Genomic DNA, 19,281 nt, shown 5'->3' with positions numbered 1-19,281 from the left:
AATTCTAGAATTGATTTTGTGATTTTTAATTTATGATTTATAAAAATTAATGTAATATTCAATAATAATAAAAGATGATCCAAAAAAATATTGCTTAATTCTTAATAATTGAATAGTCTCGTAACAACTATGGTTTTTTAAATTCATTTTAGCATTTTCAATTAATATGTAAGCTATGATATTTTATACAAAATTATATTCACGCAATACTAAATAATATTCTTTTCACATGTATATTATCAATTTAAAAACAAGGTTACATGTTAATCAATTTATGTATTTTAAAAATTTTACAAACATGCATACAAACCCACGTATATAAACATGTAAAGATTCAATGATTTAACTTTTAAATAAGTAAATTTATTTATTAATATAAATATTGAAAATAATTTCAAATTGAATATGTTATATATGTCAATTAATTATTGGTTCAAAGAAATTAATAAAAAATTAATATGATATAATTAATTACAAAATTTATAAAATTCTATAAAAAAAAAAAAAAGTCCACAAAAGTCTATAAAAATCTTGCAAAAAAGTCTACATAAATCCACATAAATCTGTTTATAAATCTGTGAGATTCTGTAAAAGTCAATAAAAATCTATCAAATCCATAAAAGTCTATCATTTGAAAAAGTCATTAAAAGTCATCAAAACTCTGAATTGAATACACCCCGCTTAATTTGACTTGAGTGCATTCGAGTTGAGTAAAAGTAGTTTTACCCTTCACTCTCTAGAGTTTCGAGGTTGCTAACAATATAATATTATTATTAATTTTAATAATTTATTAATAATCATATAAATATAAAATTTAAACATGTTCGTGTTAAAAGAATACTTTTTGCCTCATTACGGTAAGCAAGCACGTTAAATTTTGCCCAATTTAAATAAGCCCAAAAATTGTGACCAACTATATATGAAAAGCCGAAATTTGCTCGACCAGTTGTGAACAATTAACAAGAGCCAGCCCTAACTTGCACGTTCAAAAGTGATGGGGAAGTGAGGATAATGCCTCACGCATCGTAGAAGAAAAAGGAATCAAACAGAAGAAAACAGACAACTCAACTGTCAAAACACTTGCAAAACATTGTAATTTTAGTCAATCTAGGTCAATATATTTTCATCTTTTTATTTTTTTTTAAAAAAAATATTTTACATCTTTTTCTTTCCAGATTTCAGTAAATTTTACTATATTTTTCATTATTGTTTCCTTATGATTCGAATTTATAACCATGACAAAGTTTGTTTCTTCGATTTCTTGGCTACTTTTCTTTGTTTCAAATTAATATTTTTCTTAGAACTTATAATCAAATTTAGTTCTACGTAACTTTAATTCTTAGAAGTTAGATTTTTACTATTTTTATTCAAGTTGTGCATTTTGTTAGAGCAGGTGTGCATCAAGCCAACTTGTAGCTTGAGCATTGTTAATTTTAATGTAAAAACAATATTTATTTTAGTATTATTTTATGATTTTATCCAATTATGACATTTACTTTATCTTTATACACATACAAATTACATAAATAAAGTTTTTGAATATATATTAGCTAGCATGAGGTCTGCATCTCAATGTAAGGTCGTGAAACTCATTAGAAGTCTACCATATATTATAAACAAGTTCCTAGTCGAATCAACGGCCTAAAATAAGAATAAAGGTCGCTTGAACTTGACACTAGCATCTGTGGTGTAAACGATATGTTTCAGTGATAAGGGCATGTAGACGTCACTACAATAAAAATGGCTTTCCGCAGCGCGCAAATTCACTTTCAGCGGCGCGCATTGCACGCTGCACAACTGCATGCTGTTAAAACTTCAAGAATATCAATGGCGTGCGTATGCGCGCCGCGGATACTATTATCAACAGCGATAATAGCATCCGGGGAGTGCCTGCGCACGCCGTTGATAGTATTATCCACGGCGTGACTGCGCACACCGTTGATAGTATTATTCGCGGCATGCGAAAACTGGTATCCGCGGCGTGCATGCGCACTCCGTTGATAGTATTATCCGCGGCGCGCATACGCACGTCGTTGATAATAGTATCGATAGCGCGCGCGAAATATTATCTGCAGCGTGCATCGTACGATGTTAATATTCATATCCGCAGCATGCAAACAAATTCTAAATCGTTCGTTTGCAAGCCGATAAAATCAAATTCATTAAAAAAAATCAATCGAATGGACCCAAGCAATAAACCAAAAGTTTAATCAACACAAAATTGATAAAAGTCATTGTGTTTCAATATATCAAAACAGAAAGTCTGAAAATGCAAAGCAAGATATGAAATCTGTAACAACTAGCTGGTACATATATAACAATGATTAACTTTCAATACACGCAAATCAGTAGAATATGTATCAATCCCACGATACTATAAATTTAGATAACCATGCGACCGTGCTTCCTATCGCGTCCTCGAGAAACTGCATTTCATCATTTGGTCGAATTAGGTCCATTTTCTCCACCAAAACCTTATCAACCCAAACTTTCCAACAAGATCTACCAAGAACAATGTGATGCACTTTTGTGTTTGGAACTGTGGATGCAATTCGACCTTCTGCAACAACTAATTCATCAGCACACCAATGAAGCATGTTACATTTAGTATTAGCACGAGTATCTCCAGGACTCACATTCCTCGAATTTGACTGTAAATAAACAATGAAAAGTTATTGATTCAACCGTGTCTATTTTTGTAACAATTTTGCGGTTTAAAATTACATAATTTAAAGTTAACTACCTGAGAAACATGATAAAAATCACCATTTTTCTTGGCACCAATATCGATATCACCATTGCTACTAACTTTATTCCCGATACCACTACCAACACCACCACTAGCAACCAAATTTTACAATCAAATCGTGTCAAACGATGTAATCATGATAATTTAGAAGCATTTAAGTGTGTATATATACCAAACATATTTTTTATATGTTGTTTTTACTAACATGTTCTTGCTGATTTTGTTTATTTATATTTTGTAAAAACATGGACCTCATTTCTTGCATTTCTAGTTGATTTTGTTGCATTTGTTGTTGAAGGCTTTGTACCATAGTTTGTAGTTGTTGAACAGTTCCATTTTGTTTTACAGAAGCTCCAACTTTCGATGGTGTAACTCCGAAGCCCATTCTGCGCACTCTACCCCGAGCTTCCTTGCCAAACACAATGCTAATTGCATCATCAACAATGTTAGTTGTATTTTGAGAATCAGGTGGACATTCTTGTATTTATTTCTGCAAAAAAAAAAATTTATGAGAATGGAAACCAATAACAAAATATGTAATCTATTTTAGAACAAAAAATGCACATGTTAATTCCATTTTCCCAATAACACATTACCTTAAACAAGAAAAATGATGCAAAGTTAATCTAATTATTACCATTTTCTCTCCAACAGCTTGAGTACTAGGCTCTCCATTTTTTTTCTTGTGACCTTCAATGCAAACTTGGGATCTCGTAATTTTTGTATCTGCCGGGCTTCTCTTTTCCTTTAATATAGAAATATATACAAAATCGTTAGAACATAATTCAAAAGATTTATATATCACTAATTACATAAATTATAAAAAATAAAAATAAATTATCATAATGTGAGTCAAACGAGCATAACCTCTCCGGCTCATTGTGTGAATGTGATCTTGTTTTTTTCCCATCTCTCTAAATCTTTCACTCTTTTCCTGAGATTAGTTAAAATCGCACAATCAAACTGTTCAAAAGATTAAAACTTAGTAGTCACTTGCCCAACCAAAGCAACACACCAAAATGTAGCACAACCATCAACAGAATCTTAATTTTGAAAACATAGAGAATAAAAAATCAAGCAATAGATCTTTTAATATCACTTATACCAAATTATTTTTCCTTCAAAATTGAAGCAAATAAGTCTTGAGATAATGTCATCCAGCCTCAAACATAGATAAATATCAGCACGACAATAAACTAATGGTGCATCTCAAGTAACCAACCGTCAGCAAAAAAAAAATCCAGTGGCATGTCAAATTAAAAGGTTTCTGACAAAGAATTCTCAATATGTGGTGTTGGAATCAACTGTTATTTGGATTTGCTATGTTACGCCATGTGTTCTAGTTTTGCAACTAAATGAAAGAATGCAATATGTCCAAACAACCATTACATCCAAACACACACCTAAACTACTGACAAAGCAGTCTCGTCGGGGCAACAACACAATACATTAACCACAAAGATCTAAATGGCACCAACAAATTGAAAGGTAAAGCAAATGTATTAAGTGACCATAAAAGAGTCCAGAAAAATTCTCACTTGAAAGTTAGGTGATAATGTCCTATATACAAACAATTCTCATTGATTTTGGTCCATAAATTCAGGTTTCAAAAGATTGAGATCTCGTGAAGCCAGTCGAGTTGTATTAGCTTCTCGTACAAGTATTTGAAATTTGGATTTCCTATCACGCCACAATTTAGCCAACTTTCGAAAAATTGATTTCTTCTCACAATCCTCACATTGTAAGTCATATGTACATTAATTAACAAGAAAATATGTCTACATTTTGTTATGAAAATGGAAATGAAAATTTTAGTAACTAAATAAATTACCTGAAGACAGCTTCACATCCTATCCTTCACTTCTTCGCTTATGTAATCCCATCCATCTAATGTATAAGGCACAAACTATTTTATCATGCACCCTAGGAAAGAATCGTACTTCACTGAATTATCTCCAACCGGCTGTCCAAACTCATTACGCTCCAACTCTTTACACTTGTCTTGGCCACTAACCATTTTCAACTTTGATGCACCCCGTCCTTTTTTCTTATCTGTTTTCTCATCATCAATTTGTTTTTTACCATGCAAATCATGTGATGAATTAGCTGAATTGTTAGAGTCCATTCTCGATAACCTATTAGATATATTTTCCTATAAAATGGAAAAAAGATACATTAAAATATACTAGTGTGCTTTAGTAAAATAAAACAAGATTTAAAATAGAGAACAATGTCACCTGAATTTCATCCACAGATCCTTTGCTACGTTTTTTGACCATTTTGCTCATCTTTTGAATGTTATTTAATGACCTGATAAACATGTAATATGACATGATGCATCACTGAAAATAAACAAGCTAACAAATATTTTAAACACTAAATAAATAGTTACGTAACTTTAGCAAAAATGTATCAATCAAAATCAATAACTATAAAATCTATCCCTGAAAATTTCCGTCATGTCTCAATCACATCGATTCCCTCACACTCATTCGTTGAGTATGGTTCTTTCTCAGTAATGTTAATCTCAATTAGGAACACATCAAGAGGTGTTGATGACGTATAAGCATCTTCTTCAAGCACATTCATGTTATTAATACCCCAAAGCGGCTCTTTTAGCAACACATGCCAATTTGTTTCATCATTGTCCCTGGAATAGAATACTTGCTTTGCTTGTGATGCTAAAATGAAAGGATCACTTTCAAAAGTTTTTAGGCCTTGGTGTAAGTTGACAAGTGTAAAACCATCTTCAATTTTGTTACTAGTTCCAGGATTGGCCCAATCACACCTAAAAACAGGCACTTTGAAAGAATAGTAGTCTAGCAAAACAATATCCCTTATAACCCCATAGTATGATAGTCTTCCTATTGTATGTGAATTGTCATTAGCATTAGACTGACAAACAGTATCGGCTTCAATTGAAACACCACTATCTTGTGTCGACCTTTCAACATCAATTGTGTGGAACCGATGTCCATTTACAATATATCCCATATAAGATGTAACGTGCTTTCTTGGACCATGTGCTAGCCATTGAATTCGGTCTGAAGAGTTAACATGATCCTCTTTTGATAACCATTCAGCAAATGTTTCCATATGCTGCTTTTGTAACAATGTTTAGTTACTTAAGAAACGATGATCTGTTTGTTTAAGCTCGTCAATGTGCATCCTAATTAAAATAATTGAATGGAGATGTTAGAATACACAAGATATGTAATAGATCAAGACTAACAGTATGAAGCTAACTACGCTCACTGTAAGTAAGGTTCAACTTCTGCAATATTGAACAACACATATCGATGTGCAGCTTGTAACTCATGATCCTCTAAAATCTTTTCTTTCCCCTTAGAAATTGGACGACCTTCTGATAATCCATATTCCAAATCATCGTTCTTATTAGAACGAACACCAATACTAGAATCATTTTTTATATAAGCACTACAAAATGCCATTTGTTCTTCTGCGAGGTAACACTCGGCTATGCAACCTTCTGGTCTTGCCCGGTTCTTCACATACCCTTTTAGTATTTTCATAAATCTAAATCACAAAGTAAAATTCACATTAAAGAAGTGTTGATAGCATAATCTAAATATTTATATAATATAAAATTTGTCAAAAAGATTATGATTATTTTATACCTTTCAAATGGATACATCCAACGGAATTGGACTGGCCCACACAAGCGAGCCTCTCTTGCTAAATGAATTGTCAAGTGAACCGAGATGGCAAAGAAAGCGGGTGAAAAATACCTTTCCAACATGCATAGAATTTCAGCAATATTCTCCTCGAGTTGTTCTAAACGGTTCCTGTCTAATACTCTTTGACATAATTCATTGTAAAATGCACACAACAGAAATATAGCATTGCGTGGACCTTTCGGTAGAAGATTTCTCAATGCTACTAATAGCAATTGTGGCATCAGAACATGACAATCATGAGATTTCAGCCCAATAAGCTTACGCTCTTCTACAGAAACATTGTGTTAGTTCATAGTGTTAGTTCAGAATATTTCTAACAATTTAGGAACATAAAATAAAAAAATTTGCAAAAGCTAATGGGCAGAGTGCAAAATAACTTACACTTCAATATGGCAAATCGAAAAAAATTGACTTTTTCTTCCACCTTTGAACTGGTTTTTGTACCTATTTTGAACTATCCTACTTCTTCCTCTTTTTTCTCAAAGTGTTGACAGTCTCACCCTTTTTCTTTTTACCCCAGTCATTTTCAATATCTTTCAATGCATCGGTAATTTCTAACCCATTCAAAGGTCTAGGTTTCCCTTTACTCTCTTTTTTTCCATTAAACCATTTCTTTTTCTGACGAAATGGATGATTAGGATCAAGAAATCTCCTGTGTCCTAAGTATGCAAATTTTCTACTATACTTAAGCCACATAGAACATATGTCTTCAGCACATATTGGGCAACCGAGTTTCTCTTTGTGGCACATCCAGCTAGGTTTCCATAAGCTGGAAAATCATTGATTGTCCACATCAAAATTGCCTTCAGATTGAACATTGACTTGCTAAATGCATCATACGCCTCCACACCGGTGTCCCACAACTCCTTCAAATCCTCCACAGGGGGTTCTAAGTATACATCTATATCATTTCTCGGTTGCTTCGGACCTGGAATCAGTAATATCAGCATAAGATTTTCCTTTGTCATGCACAACAATGGAGGAAGGTTATAATTTACCAAAATAACTGGCCAGCAACTATATCTGGAATTAAGGTCACCAAAAGGGTTGAATTCATCTGTTGTAAGACCAAGGCGGAGATTTCTAGGATCTGATGCAAAATCATGCCATTTATGATCTATCGTATCCCAAGCTACTGAATCAACTGGATGACGCATCATATGATCTTGACTTTTGTTTTTGGAGTGCCAAATCATCTCTTCAGCCTTTTGTTTTGATTTAAACATCATTTTCAGTCTTGGTATCACTGGAAAATACCGTAGGACCTTTTCAGGAACTCCTTTACAAACTTTGGTGGTGACTTTGTCTATCTTCCATCTTGAGGATCCACACTTTGGACACGAGTCCAGATCTTGAAGCTCCTTTCTAAATAGACAACAATCATTTGGGCAAGCATGAATCTTCTCATATCCTAAATCAAATGGTTTCAACAACTTTCTCATCGTGTAAACATTTTCTGGAAGTGTGTTGTTTTCTGGAAGCATGTCACATAAGATCTTAAGGAGCTCATTGAAACTATTGTCTGTGTGACCATTAGTAGACTTGTAATTGTATAGTGTGACGACTGCTGACAACTTTGTGTAAGATGTACAACCAGGGAAGAGAGGAGTTTCCATATCTTTTAATAAATCATCAAACTCATAATCTTTTGCCTCAGACATAGTGTGTCCAACCTCTTCTTCGGGCAAAAAAACATCCTTATATAAGTGATATGCCTATCTACTTTCATCCTCTTTCTGAACTCCTCCTGAACTACCTTTAGCTTGAGATTGTGAGTTATAAGTTTCACCATGGAAGACCCAAATAGTGTAAGAAGGATCGAACCCCTTAATAATTAAGTGGTCGTACACTTGGTCAAATTTCATATACTTCTTATTTCTACAACGCTTGCAAGGACATAAGATTACTTCACGTGTTTTTGCATAGTTCCGAGCTTGTGCTATAAATTTTTTTACCCCTTCTTCATACTCGGATACAAGCCTAGAAGGCAGATCCATCCATTCCTTATCCATCTCGTGAACAAACCTTTTTCATTTATATGAACAAAATTATGAGATTTTATCAATACACACACGCATATATATACACGATGATAATTTAATTTATATGATATAATTACTTAGGTGTCAGATCTTATCCCAAATTTTCTGTCCCAAAATATTCCAAACATTTTTATAAGATAACACCACATAATAAATAAAAAAAAACTTAAATACATAAAAAATTATTCATACATCATTATATTTTAAACAAATAAAAATTATGTGTCAAAGTAGTATTTACCAGCTATGTCAAAATAATTACCACAATTAATATTTATACCTTCACACAGATTGAGCACACTTCAGAACTCCAGCAGTGTTAGCTAATCCAAGCAATATCCCCTGTATAAGTAAATGTTCATAGTATTACAAGAATGACAACTCACTGACTATGAATAGTATTGTTCAAGTTAGATCTTGGAATATATTAAAGAAAGATAAAGACAATGAAAACTACTTATACATATAACATCAGGTTCTCTATTTGTACAATAAAAATTGGTGGATTCACACGTCATTGCCACATAAAATGGAAACACATTTGTGGTTATTTAGCTGATCTTTTGCCAAGTTTTTTACTTTTTCTGGTGATCGAGTGGGCCTTCTTAGATTTTTTTTTTTTTTTGGTTTTTTGGATGGCCCTTTTATCGGTGTTCAATAGTTGGTTGGTAAATATTTGTTGTGTAATACCAGGATTTGGATTTAGGTTCGCTTTCAAAGTTTTGATTTATATGGATTTCTCGGAAATTCCTTGGTCAGTTTTAGGTTCTTTTGAGATATTATATTTCACATTACCCTTCTAAAACTGTGTTTTACATTATATGCTGCGAACTTACAACACTTAGGTACAGCGAGGATCAGATTAGGAAAATGGAAGAGTCGAATCAAATCCGAAAGGCATCTGAACCCACAGAGCTTATTAATTTTGTGAGATATAATTTTCAGTTTTGGGAAGTATTTCAGTGTACTTTAGAATGTATTTGGTTCCAGATTGTTGCTTTCTATTGTCATTTTGATGCACTAAATCATTCTTTGGGGTTGAAGGTGACACAATTACAATATTTCTCAAAGAAGAAAGTGTGGTGAAATTGCCCCAGCATTTGAGATGGAAGTTTGTTGATGAGATTCTCTACATAGGTTAAGAAGCCTGGATGCTGCCGCCAATGCAACTGAGCAAAGAGGTGGGTCTACCCTTGCTTTGTGCTGTTCATTTCCAGAAGTTTGTTCTAACAGCTTCTTGTCTCATATTTTTATAAATTTCACCTTGATTAGTATAGAATCAATCTCACTTTATTTTTATTCGAAGTCAGAATCTCAAGTCCTTTTAAAGATTGGAACCTTGTCAGTGACAAAAGTGGTGTGCTAAGAGTTGCCAGTGGAATCTTGTATTCTATTCTCCTAGAAAAAAATACAGAAAAAAGAGCTCCTCCAGTTCTTCCTAATGAGGATATTGAGTTTTATTCCGTTGACTTGTTTTATAATTCTTGTAGTTCTTATCATGATGGAGAGCATTATAATAGTGTGCGTTTGAAGGAGGACACTTGCTCTGGACCAGCTAGGCCAATATTTATCGAGGTGACCTATGTGTTGCTCTTAGTATGTCATTATCCAATGTATAGTATTTTCTACCATAGATTCTGATAATTTCTAGTTTTCTTATAAAGGACAACACAGGTCTTTCAGCGAAATCTAATAAAGCAGATGTAGTTTGCACAGTCCCGGAAAAGGAAGGTGGTGAAAATATATTATAGGAGAAATCCAGTAATATTGTAAATGCTACAAAAGCACAACAGGTGAAAGGTTTACAACAGTTACCACTTGCGTGGATTAATTGGCACACCAACTGACCCCCCACGATAGATGTGGTGAAGAAAACAAATATTGGCTGAAAAGCTCACTGTTTCTTCTTCAATTGGGTTTTGGTCTACTGAAACAGGGGAGTTGCAAATTTTTTCCTAATTATTTTGATGTGATGTAGGCTTTAAATGTGGGAGGTGACATTGTAGCCGAATTGCTTACTCCAGAACAAGAATCTGGAGATCACATATTTGCTGATTTAGTTGTAGATAGTCCTTACGGTAATGACCTTTTAGTATGTTTTACAATTCCTTTGCTGAATGGTCCTTTTGTGTGCTTGCTTTATATGTCGCCTGTGTGATACCCTTATCCCACATCTTAAAAATAAAAAAATTTAAAAAGATTTATAATGGCTTACAATGGACTTCTATAGCAACTTGGGTTAATCATTTTCGTAAAGCGAGGACGAATACGAAGTAGTTGCTATAGGAGCCCATTGTGCAGTCACGCAGCCGCGGGCACGGGCTCGGGACGTGACAGAATGGTATCAGAGCCGGTTACCGGCATGGAACACCGAGAAATAAGTGTTATGCGGGGCAAAGTGCTACGTGCATGTGAGCCACCTCTTGAACCTGCGGGGCGAAGTGCTACATGACGGGAGCCACCTCTTGAACCTGTAGGAGCCACCTCTAGATTCTCGGCGCTGGTGGATCGAGGGGTCAGATCGCGACGAGGACGTCGCGTTCTGAAGGAGGGGTGATTGTGATACCCTTGTCCCACATCTTAAAAATGAAAAAAATTTAAATGAGTTTATAATGGCTTACAATGGACTTCTATAGCAACTTGGGTTAATCATTTTCGTAAAGCGAGGACGAATACGAAGTAGTTGCTATAGGAGTCCATTGTACAGTCACGCAGCCGCGGGCCCGGGCTCGGGGCGTGATTCTGTGAAACCCCGATTTCTCTGGAGATAAAAATTTTTATGATAAGCCTAATTTTGGGATAAACCAAGATCTCATATTTGATAAGATACTGATACCAGATAAAGATATAAGATTTGATATGATATTGATACCAGATAAAGATATAAGATTTGATATGATAATTATCCTAGATTTAAAGTTTGATTCAAATTTCAAACACAAGGATAAAACACGATCAGGATAACAGTCAACCCCTATAAATAGGAGAACCCTCCCATTCAAATTTTACACCTCAATTTTCGAATTTCTCTCCATTATTTTAGAAATTTCCTCCCAAAAATTTTGCACGAGTCATCAAAATTTTGTCCAAGTTCAGAAATTCAGTTCTCTCTCTCGGGTACTCGTAATCTGATCTCCCTTCTTCAGAATGTGCTTCCATATGTTTCGAATAACATATCCAAATTTCGGCCAAATCCGACAGTTATTTTTTCTTTTATAGCCTTTGCAATAAAACTGCTCCGATTCTAGGCGGTAAACAGTATACTTTCGGTTTTTCATCCATAACAAGTTAAAACGACTTCCAAACCCGATCTCCACCGTTCATAATTTAAATAACGTACTTGGTAACGTACTTTAAAAGTTTGAGCCCGATCCAACGGTTCAATAAGGTGCAAGAAATTTTACAAGACGGCTGATTTTTCGGTAGATGTGCTGATGCGTTTTCGAAGCATGATTCTTCTATGGTTTCTGAGTTCTTCACGTTTTCTTCCAGTCTAAGGTAAGTGGGCTTGTTTTAAAATATGTTGCGGACGAATTATTTCGTTTTCGAAAGTTTCGGTCGAGCACCGTCCTTCTGTCTCTACGTTTTTTTATGAAATTTGGTACGTTATGTATTGACACTGTGAGAATTCACTGAAAATGGGTGGGAATCCCAACATATGGTTCTTCACGGTGGGATAGAACCGTTTTATGGCCTCGCCCCCTTAGAGGATTAAAAATAAGGGACTGATATCAGTAAACCATAGAAGGTGAAAAAATCGCAGTGCTGTTATGATATGAATATGATGTTACGTTATGAAAAGCATGATGTGTTTATGTGTTATTTCGAAAATGGTGTAAATATTTTTATGTTGTGCTCGAACGGCCCCCACTTGCTGAGTGACGACCATATCACTCACCCCTTACTCTACCATCCCCAGATAAATAGAAGAAGAAATAGGTAAAGAAGAATCAGACATCAGTTTTAGGATTGATAGTGGACGCATGAAGAATTTTAATTAAGAATATGTTCTTGTGAGTTTTTAATTCAAGGTATAAATGCTTCCGCAGATTTGTAGAGTTACTATTGTAAAGACGAATCCATTTTTATGGCATTTATGATATAAACTGGTTTTGGTTTATATTGTACTACGAGGTTTGTTGTTTAGCAATTATGTGATTGTTGAATAACGCCGGTGTCGACTAACACCGGTCTCGGGGCATGACATTTAAGTGGTATCAGAGCCGCCAGGTTCATAATCCAGTTAGGGAAAATTTTACCAAAAGGAAAAAAAAATCGGCCAGATTTTTGCAAAGAGCCGATCCTGTCTCCTTCGGAACGACCAAATGAGTAATATTCACAAGTTTGTGAGGCATGATTCGTTAACGCAAAATTCTTTCGTTTAGGCATCTGAAATCGCGTATTTTCATTTTAGAAAAGTTTCGTATATTCTATAACTTTCTGAAGAAAACTCCAAATTCGATTATGTCAACTATTCTGAAACCATTTCGACGTATTCTTTCAATCCATATGTTTATATCTAGACTTTTCATTTTTGGAAAATATCTCGAAAAATCTCGTTCAACGCGTTTCTTGTATTGCTTATCGGATTTTTATGAAATTTTATTAAGGAAACAATTAGTATTGACCTAAATTGTTGGGATTGTACTTATCTGAGATAAGTTGACTTAAGTTTCTGACTTAAGGTGAAATATTTGATTTGGGGACAATAAATTATTTATGGAAAGAAAAAACTAGTATGTGAAAATATGAGATAAGAGTTATAATAAGTTTTGGATATTCCAATATAGAAGTTGATTTTGGGCAATAGTTAAATGTGTAAACATTAATTTGGGTTCTTAAGAATGCTAAGCGTTAACTTTAAATATGTATGCTTTTGGAATATCTTGTTTAAAATGAAGTTGGGGGACAATATCTTAAGGTTAAGAAAGTTATATTATTTTGAGATAAATAGTAGATTATGATATTATATGAATAAAATAAGTTATGAGATTATTGCTGGATATTGAGGAAGGTACGACATAATAAGTTTTGAATTTTTTTCGGTACTAAGAAAGATTCAAGGAGAAAGACATTCAATAAAAATAGTTTGTATTAGAGCTCTCTAAGCTCATGGTCTTGAGGAAAGTAAGGTTTAGGCAAGTAAGGTTTAACAAAAAAATTAATTGAGGATTAATTTCATTTATACAAGGTTGAATAAGACTTTATTTTCTGACGACTGAGTTATAATTTTTGGGATTTAAATCAATAGGGTATAGATTGATATTGAATTAAGTTCCAAGATTTTATATGGGTTTTAAGTTTTGAGATAATAATTGTGATAATTTCAAGATAGAATAAAATCAGTATCTATTCGCATATATTCCGTGCCGACTTGATTCCAAGTACTTTGGTAGATTTCGACGTCATTATATGGATGGATTGGTTATCTAAGAGCAGTACAATAGCAGATTGCCGGAGTAAGAATTTCAAACTCCAAACCGCGAACTAAGAAAAAATAAGGTATCATGGCAATGCCAAGAGACAGAAATACATTCTTTCTGCTTCCCAGACTTGGAAAACCATAAAATCAGGCAAAGAAGTTCACCTAGCAATGATGAACGAAGTGCAAGAAGAAATTGAGCTCAAGCTGAAAGATACCCTAATAATGCGAGAATTCTCGAACGTTTTTCAGGAAGAATTCTTGGGATATTATCGGACCACGAGGTTGAGTTAAAATCAATGTGGTTCTCGGTGCTGCACCAAATTCAATAGCATCATACCGAAGGTCGCCAACTGAACTCCACGAGCTAAGAGAACAACTACAAGAATTCCTAGACAAGAACAATTTCAATCGAGTATATCTCCATAAGGAACTCTAGTGCTGTTTGTGAATAAGGAAGACATAAGTATGAGATTGTGTATAAATTATAGAGAACTCAATAAGATCACAATTGAGAATAAATATCTTCTTCCAATGATAGATGATCTTTACGATCAGTTTAAAGAAGCTACAACTTCTCCAAACTCGGCCTGAGAACAGGCTACTACCAATTGAAGGTCAGGGCTAAAGATTTTTCCAAAACAGCTTTCCGAAAAAGGGGTTCAAGCCATTACTTGACAAACTTTTTAGCGGTGTTCACCGAGGAGATCCTCATTTACTCACCAAGTGAAGAATACCATAAAGGACATCTTCATCTCACTTTTCATAGGTCAATGGAGAGAGAATTGTATTCCAGTTCAATAAAAGTGAGTTTCGGCTAAAGAACGTCACTTTCTTAGGTCACATAATATGTGAGGCGTGAGTATTTGCGAATCCTAAGAAAGTAGAGGCATTCAAAGACCGGCCAAGACCAAGGACAATGAAAGAAATTCAGAGCTTCTTAGGATTGACGAGCTATTTTAGGGAATTTGCCCAATATTTTCAATCAATAGCAATACAGCTTACAAAACACACAAAAGAACGCTAAATTCAATTGGAGCAAAGAATGTGAGAAAAATTTTGAAACCTTAAAGATGAAACTTGCAACCACAATGGTGGTAGTGCTGCCTGATGAAGGCAATGATTTTTTTCAATTACATAGATGCGTAAAAGAAAGTTTTAAGATATGTGCTAATGCAAGAAGGAAGAGTAGTTTCCTTTGCATCAAGACAATTGAAACTGTATAAGCAAAACTACCCAACTTGCGACCTTGAGTTAGCCGCAGTTGTTCTTGCATTAATGAATATGGGGCATTACCTTTACGACGCCAAGCGTGAGATCTTCACTGACCATCAGAGTCTCGAGTATTTGTTCACGCGGAAAGAATTGAATATGAGGTAGAGATGATGGATTGAATTATTTTGACGTAACGATAAGCTACCTTCCAGGCAAAGTGAATGAGGTAGCTGACGCTTTAAGTCGAAAAAACATGGGTAAGACGATTCTAGCCTCACTATCGGCACGCCGTGATTTGAGAAATCGTTAAGCAAAACCAGTTTTATGGTCTTGATTGGAAATTAAGATTTGGTATTATAAAAAGAAAAGAAAATTTGAGATTAGAGTTTATGTGAAATGATCAATTGGAATTTTGATTTTTATCTTTTAAGATAATACTTTTGAGGTTTACTTAAGGTTGACCGTATTGGGTTATAGTTTGACTTTTGGGAATTTTACATTACTACAAGCATTTGGATATGAAACAATAAAAATAATTGGGAACTAGTGTTTGCATTACATGGTTGATATAAAAATTAAGAAATGATTTTTGGGATTTATATTGGATTGATTATGAGACTAGTCTTTATATTAAAAGTTCAATGGAAAAGTTGATATTGATTTTTTGGATTTCAGTTAGAGTTACATTATTGGGCTACATTTGGATTCAAAAAGTTTCTATTTGGGTTTTTCTCTCTCATAAGAAAAATAGTTTATCAAATTATGATTATGAGATATGCGACTATTGGGTTATAATAAGTTTTTATAGAACCAATGATTCTAATAATTATGGTTCAATAGAAGTCATATCATTGGATGCAGTATTAGAGGTAATAATAAGAAATTATGATGTTACAAGTATAATTGAAAGTATGAGTAAGTCAACACTTTAGTTATTAAGATGTCTGACAAAAATCATTGGGATATGGTTTAGGAATTTTAGACAATTTTCTAATCATACTGAAAGGAAGCCACGCTGAGATAAAGAATGCGAGAAGAATATTCTTATCTATTCAAAGATCAAGCCAACCCAAGTTTCGAGGACGAAACTTTCCATAAGGTGGGAGGGATGTGAAACCCCGATTTTTCTGGAGATAAGAATTTTTATGATAAGCCTAATTTTGGGATAAACCAAGATCTCAGATTTGATATGATACTGATACCAGATAAAGATATAATATTTGATATGATATTGATATCAGATAAAGATATAAGATTTGATATGATAATTATCCAAGATTTAAAGTTTGATTCAAATTTCAAACACAAAGATAAAACACGATCAGGATAGCATCCAATCCCTATAAATAGGAGGATCCTCCCATTCAAATTTTACCCCTCAATTTTCGAATTTCTCTCCATTATTTTCGAAATTTCCTCCCAAAAATTCTGCACGAGTCATCAAAATTCTGTCCAAGTTCAGAAATTCATTTCTCTCTGTCTCGAGTACTCGTAATCCGATCTTCACCGTTCAGAATGTGCTTCCATATGTTTCGAATAACATATCCAATTTTCGGCCAAATCCGACGGTTATTTTTTCTTTTATAGCATTCGCAAGAAAACTGCTCCGATTCTAGCCGGTAAACAGTATACTTTCGGTTTTTCATCCATGACAGGTTAAAACAACTTCTAAACTCGATCTCCACCGTTCATAATTTAATTAACGTACTGTAAAAGTTTGAGCCCTGATCCAACGGTTCAATAAGGTGCAAGAAATTTTACAAGACGGCTGATTTTTCGGTAGATGTGCTGATGCGTTTTCGAAGCATGATTCTTCTATGGTTTCTGAGTTCTTCACGTTTTCTTCCAGTCTAAGGTAAGTGGGCTTGTTTTAAAATATGTTGCGTACGAATTATTTTGTTTTCGAAAGTTTCGGTCGAGCATCGTCCTTCTGTCTCTACGTTTTTTTATGAAATTTGGTACGTTACGTGTTGGCACTGTGAGGATTCACTGAAAATGGGTGGGAATCCCAACATATGGCCCTTCACGGTGGGATAGAACCATTTTATGGCCTCGCCCTCTTAGAGGATTAAAAATAAGGGACTGATATCAGTAAACCATAGAAGGTGAAAGAATCGCAGTGCTGTTATGATATGAATATGATGTTGCGTTATGAAAAGCATGATGTGTTTATGTGTTATTTTCGAAAATGGTGTAAATATTTTTATGTTGTGCTCGAACGGCCCCTACTTGCTGAGTGACGACCATATCACTCACCCCTTACTCTACCATCCCCAGATAAATCAGAAGAAGAAATAGGGAAAGAAGAATCAGACATCAGTTTTGGGATTGATAGTGGACGCATGAAGAATTTTAATTAAGAATATGTTCTTGTGAGTTTTTAATTCAAGTTATAAATGCTTCCGCAGATTTGTAGAGTTACTATTGTAAAGACGATTCCATTTTTATGGCATTTATGATATAAACTGGTTTTGGTTTATATTGTACTACGAGGTTTGTTGTTTAGCAATTATGTGATTGTTGAATAACGCCGGTGTCGACTAACCCCAGGTCTCGGGGCGTGACAGCCTGAGTATTTAACCTTGCAATGTTATCTTCACTTTTCTATGATGGTTTGTTCTTGTTAAGGTTTTTGCTTTAAACCTAAATTGTTAAATCAAAAGTTCATAAAAACGAAGAGAAAAAACAGAAACGATAAGTAATGTTTCACTTTTACTTAATACTAATTAAGACATACACAATATTCTCAACCCTAAAAAGGAAAACCAAGGGAAATATGACAATAAAAATCTCTCAGGTTGCATTTGGATAAGAGGATTTGGATTTGAGAAAGAATTGTTTGCAATGACTTCGAATGGGATTTGAAATCCTCTACAATAATTCAAAAATAACTAGCTGATGATTTAAAATTCATTATCAAATGGATTAAACAAACAAATCAATGAACTTGTTATTAAGAATTTGAAATTTCTACCTTCTAACCAAATCACTTCAAATGCAACCTTAAAGTTAGGGATAGTATAAAGCTAATAGAATCAATCTACCGAATGTGGTAGATGACAAATCATTGAACACACATGAGAATAGTACTACAGACAGGATAAGAAAACATACAATTGCGATCCCGATTGTGTAAAACATGGGTAGAAATGTGAGGGCACATATGTATGATTGCTGGCCTCAAATTCTAATTCACATTCAAAAACCACAACTTTATCTGGGTATACCATGAATTAGCAATAGCCCATTCTGTTTTTCATTTGACATCGCAGCTAAAAAATTAGAACTTGAAAAGTAATGTTCTAGTTCCAAGCAATTCGCAGAAATACAATCACAAAACATATAATCAAACAAAAAAACCATAAGAACACGGAGGAAAAAATCACGAGTAAGAAATTCACAGAAATACACATAAGCAATTCCCAGAAATACAATCCGATGAACTGCCCAAATAGATGAGCACCTACTTCAATGATTAACTTCAATGAAACCAAAGATACATCAAAGTCAAGACCTACATTTACAGAGCAATCATAACTCAATTAACGATTATTTATCAAAACCAGTGATTGTTCCTAAATATTATAGAATCGTGCGAAGGTCCCTTACCTTTCAGATTAGGGCATCTGATGACTGAAATCAACAATAACGACACAGGCGGCGCCGGTTAGGAGGACGTGGCGGCGAAGATGACGGATACGTAGAGGCGGTGACAAGGATTTTGCAACGAAGAAATCGGTGCACAGGAAAGAGAGAAGAAATTGGGGCTTGCGGGAATGAAATCTGAGCGCGCTTAGAAAAATAACGTGCGCACTTTTTTCTTCCACAGCATGCACATAAAAAGCACGCTGTTAATAATAATATTGACGACGTACTTTAAATGTGTGCTGTTAATATATAAAAACGATTTAAAAAAATTAATATTATTAACAACGTACATTTTAATGCGAGCTGTTAATAAATAGACACGATTTTTTTTAAAAAAATTTAACACTATTAACAACGCACTTAAAAAGCACGCTGTTAATAATTATATTAACAACGTGCTTTTAATGTGTGCTGTTAATAAATAGACACGATATTTCTTTAAAAAAATTAATAACATTAACAGCGCACATAAATATGCACGCTGTTAATAATAATATTAACGACGTG

The 19,281-nt window shown here is 34.1% G+C and overlaps 1 protein-coding gene and 2 long non-coding RNA genes across 4 annotated transcripts; 1 reads left to right on the top strand and 2 right to left on the bottom strand.

Moving 5' to 3' along the window:
- Positions 1–2,282: 2,282 nt before the first annotated feature.
- Positions 2,283–18,877, bottom strand: LOC142523479 (uncharacterized). Of its 2 annotated transcripts, XR_012814674.1 has the most exons (6): positions 18,736–18,877; positions 8,770–8,831; positions 3,617–3,683; positions 3,387–3,494; positions 2,744–3,239; positions 2,283–2,651 (listed from the first exon to the last, which is right to left on the bottom strand). It is a non-coding gene; the product is annotated as an uncharacterized LOC142523479 (long non-coding RNA). The 2 variants fall into 2 exon arrangements; XR_012814673.1 differs by lacking the exons at positions 2,283–2,651; positions 2,744–3,239; positions 3,387–3,494; positions 3,617–3,683 and adding exons at positions 4,526–4,901; positions 4,987–5,059.
- On the bottom strand, positions 5,328–6,689 carry LOC142523395 (uncharacterized). The gene is made up of 3 exons (XM_075627177.1): positions 6,388–6,689; positions 6,005–6,286; positions 5,328–5,918 (listed from the first exon to the last, which is right to left on the bottom strand). The coding sequence occupies exons 1-3, from the start codon at positions 6,666–6,668 to the stop codon at positions 5,867–5,869; spliced, it is 615 nt and encodes a 204-aa protein (XP_075483292.1). The 5' UTR covers positions 6,669–6,689; the 3' UTR covers positions 5,328–5,866.
- On the top strand, positions 9,095–10,558 carry LOC142522938 (uncharacterized). Its single transcript, XR_012814551.1, has 5 exons — positions 9,095–9,243; positions 9,335–9,670; positions 9,980–10,064; positions 10,154–10,282; positions 10,468–10,558. It is a non-coding gene; the product is annotated as an uncharacterized LOC142522938 (long non-coding RNA).
- Positions 18,878–19,281: the final 404 nt, after the last annotated feature.

The sequence above is a fragment of the Primulina tabacum genome, chromosome 13, assembly GCF_025594145.1.
Source record: "Primulina tabacum isolate GXHZ01 chromosome 13, ASM2559414v2, whole genome shotgun sequence".
Lineage (NCBI taxonomy): Eukaryota > Viridiplantae > Streptophyta > Magnoliopsida > Lamiales > Gesneriaceae > Primulina > Primulina tabacum.
This window is presented reverse-complemented; position numbering and strand designations above follow the sequence as displayed.

Excerpts from the sequence above, each read along its gene's own strand:
- LOC142523395 (XM_075627177.1), bottom strand. The coding sequence starts at position 6,668 with ATGCCACAATTGCTATTAGTAGCATTGAGAAATCTTCTACCGAAAGGT. Across the intron at positions 6,287-6,387 it reads TGGATGTATCCATTTGAAAG|ATTTATGAAAATACTAAAAG; the intron begins GTATAAAATAAT and ends TTTGTGATTTAG. Across the intron at positions 5,919-6,004 it reads GAAGTTGAACCTTACTTACA|GATGCACATTGACGAGCTTA; the intron begins GTGAGCGTAGTT and ends TATTTTAATTAG.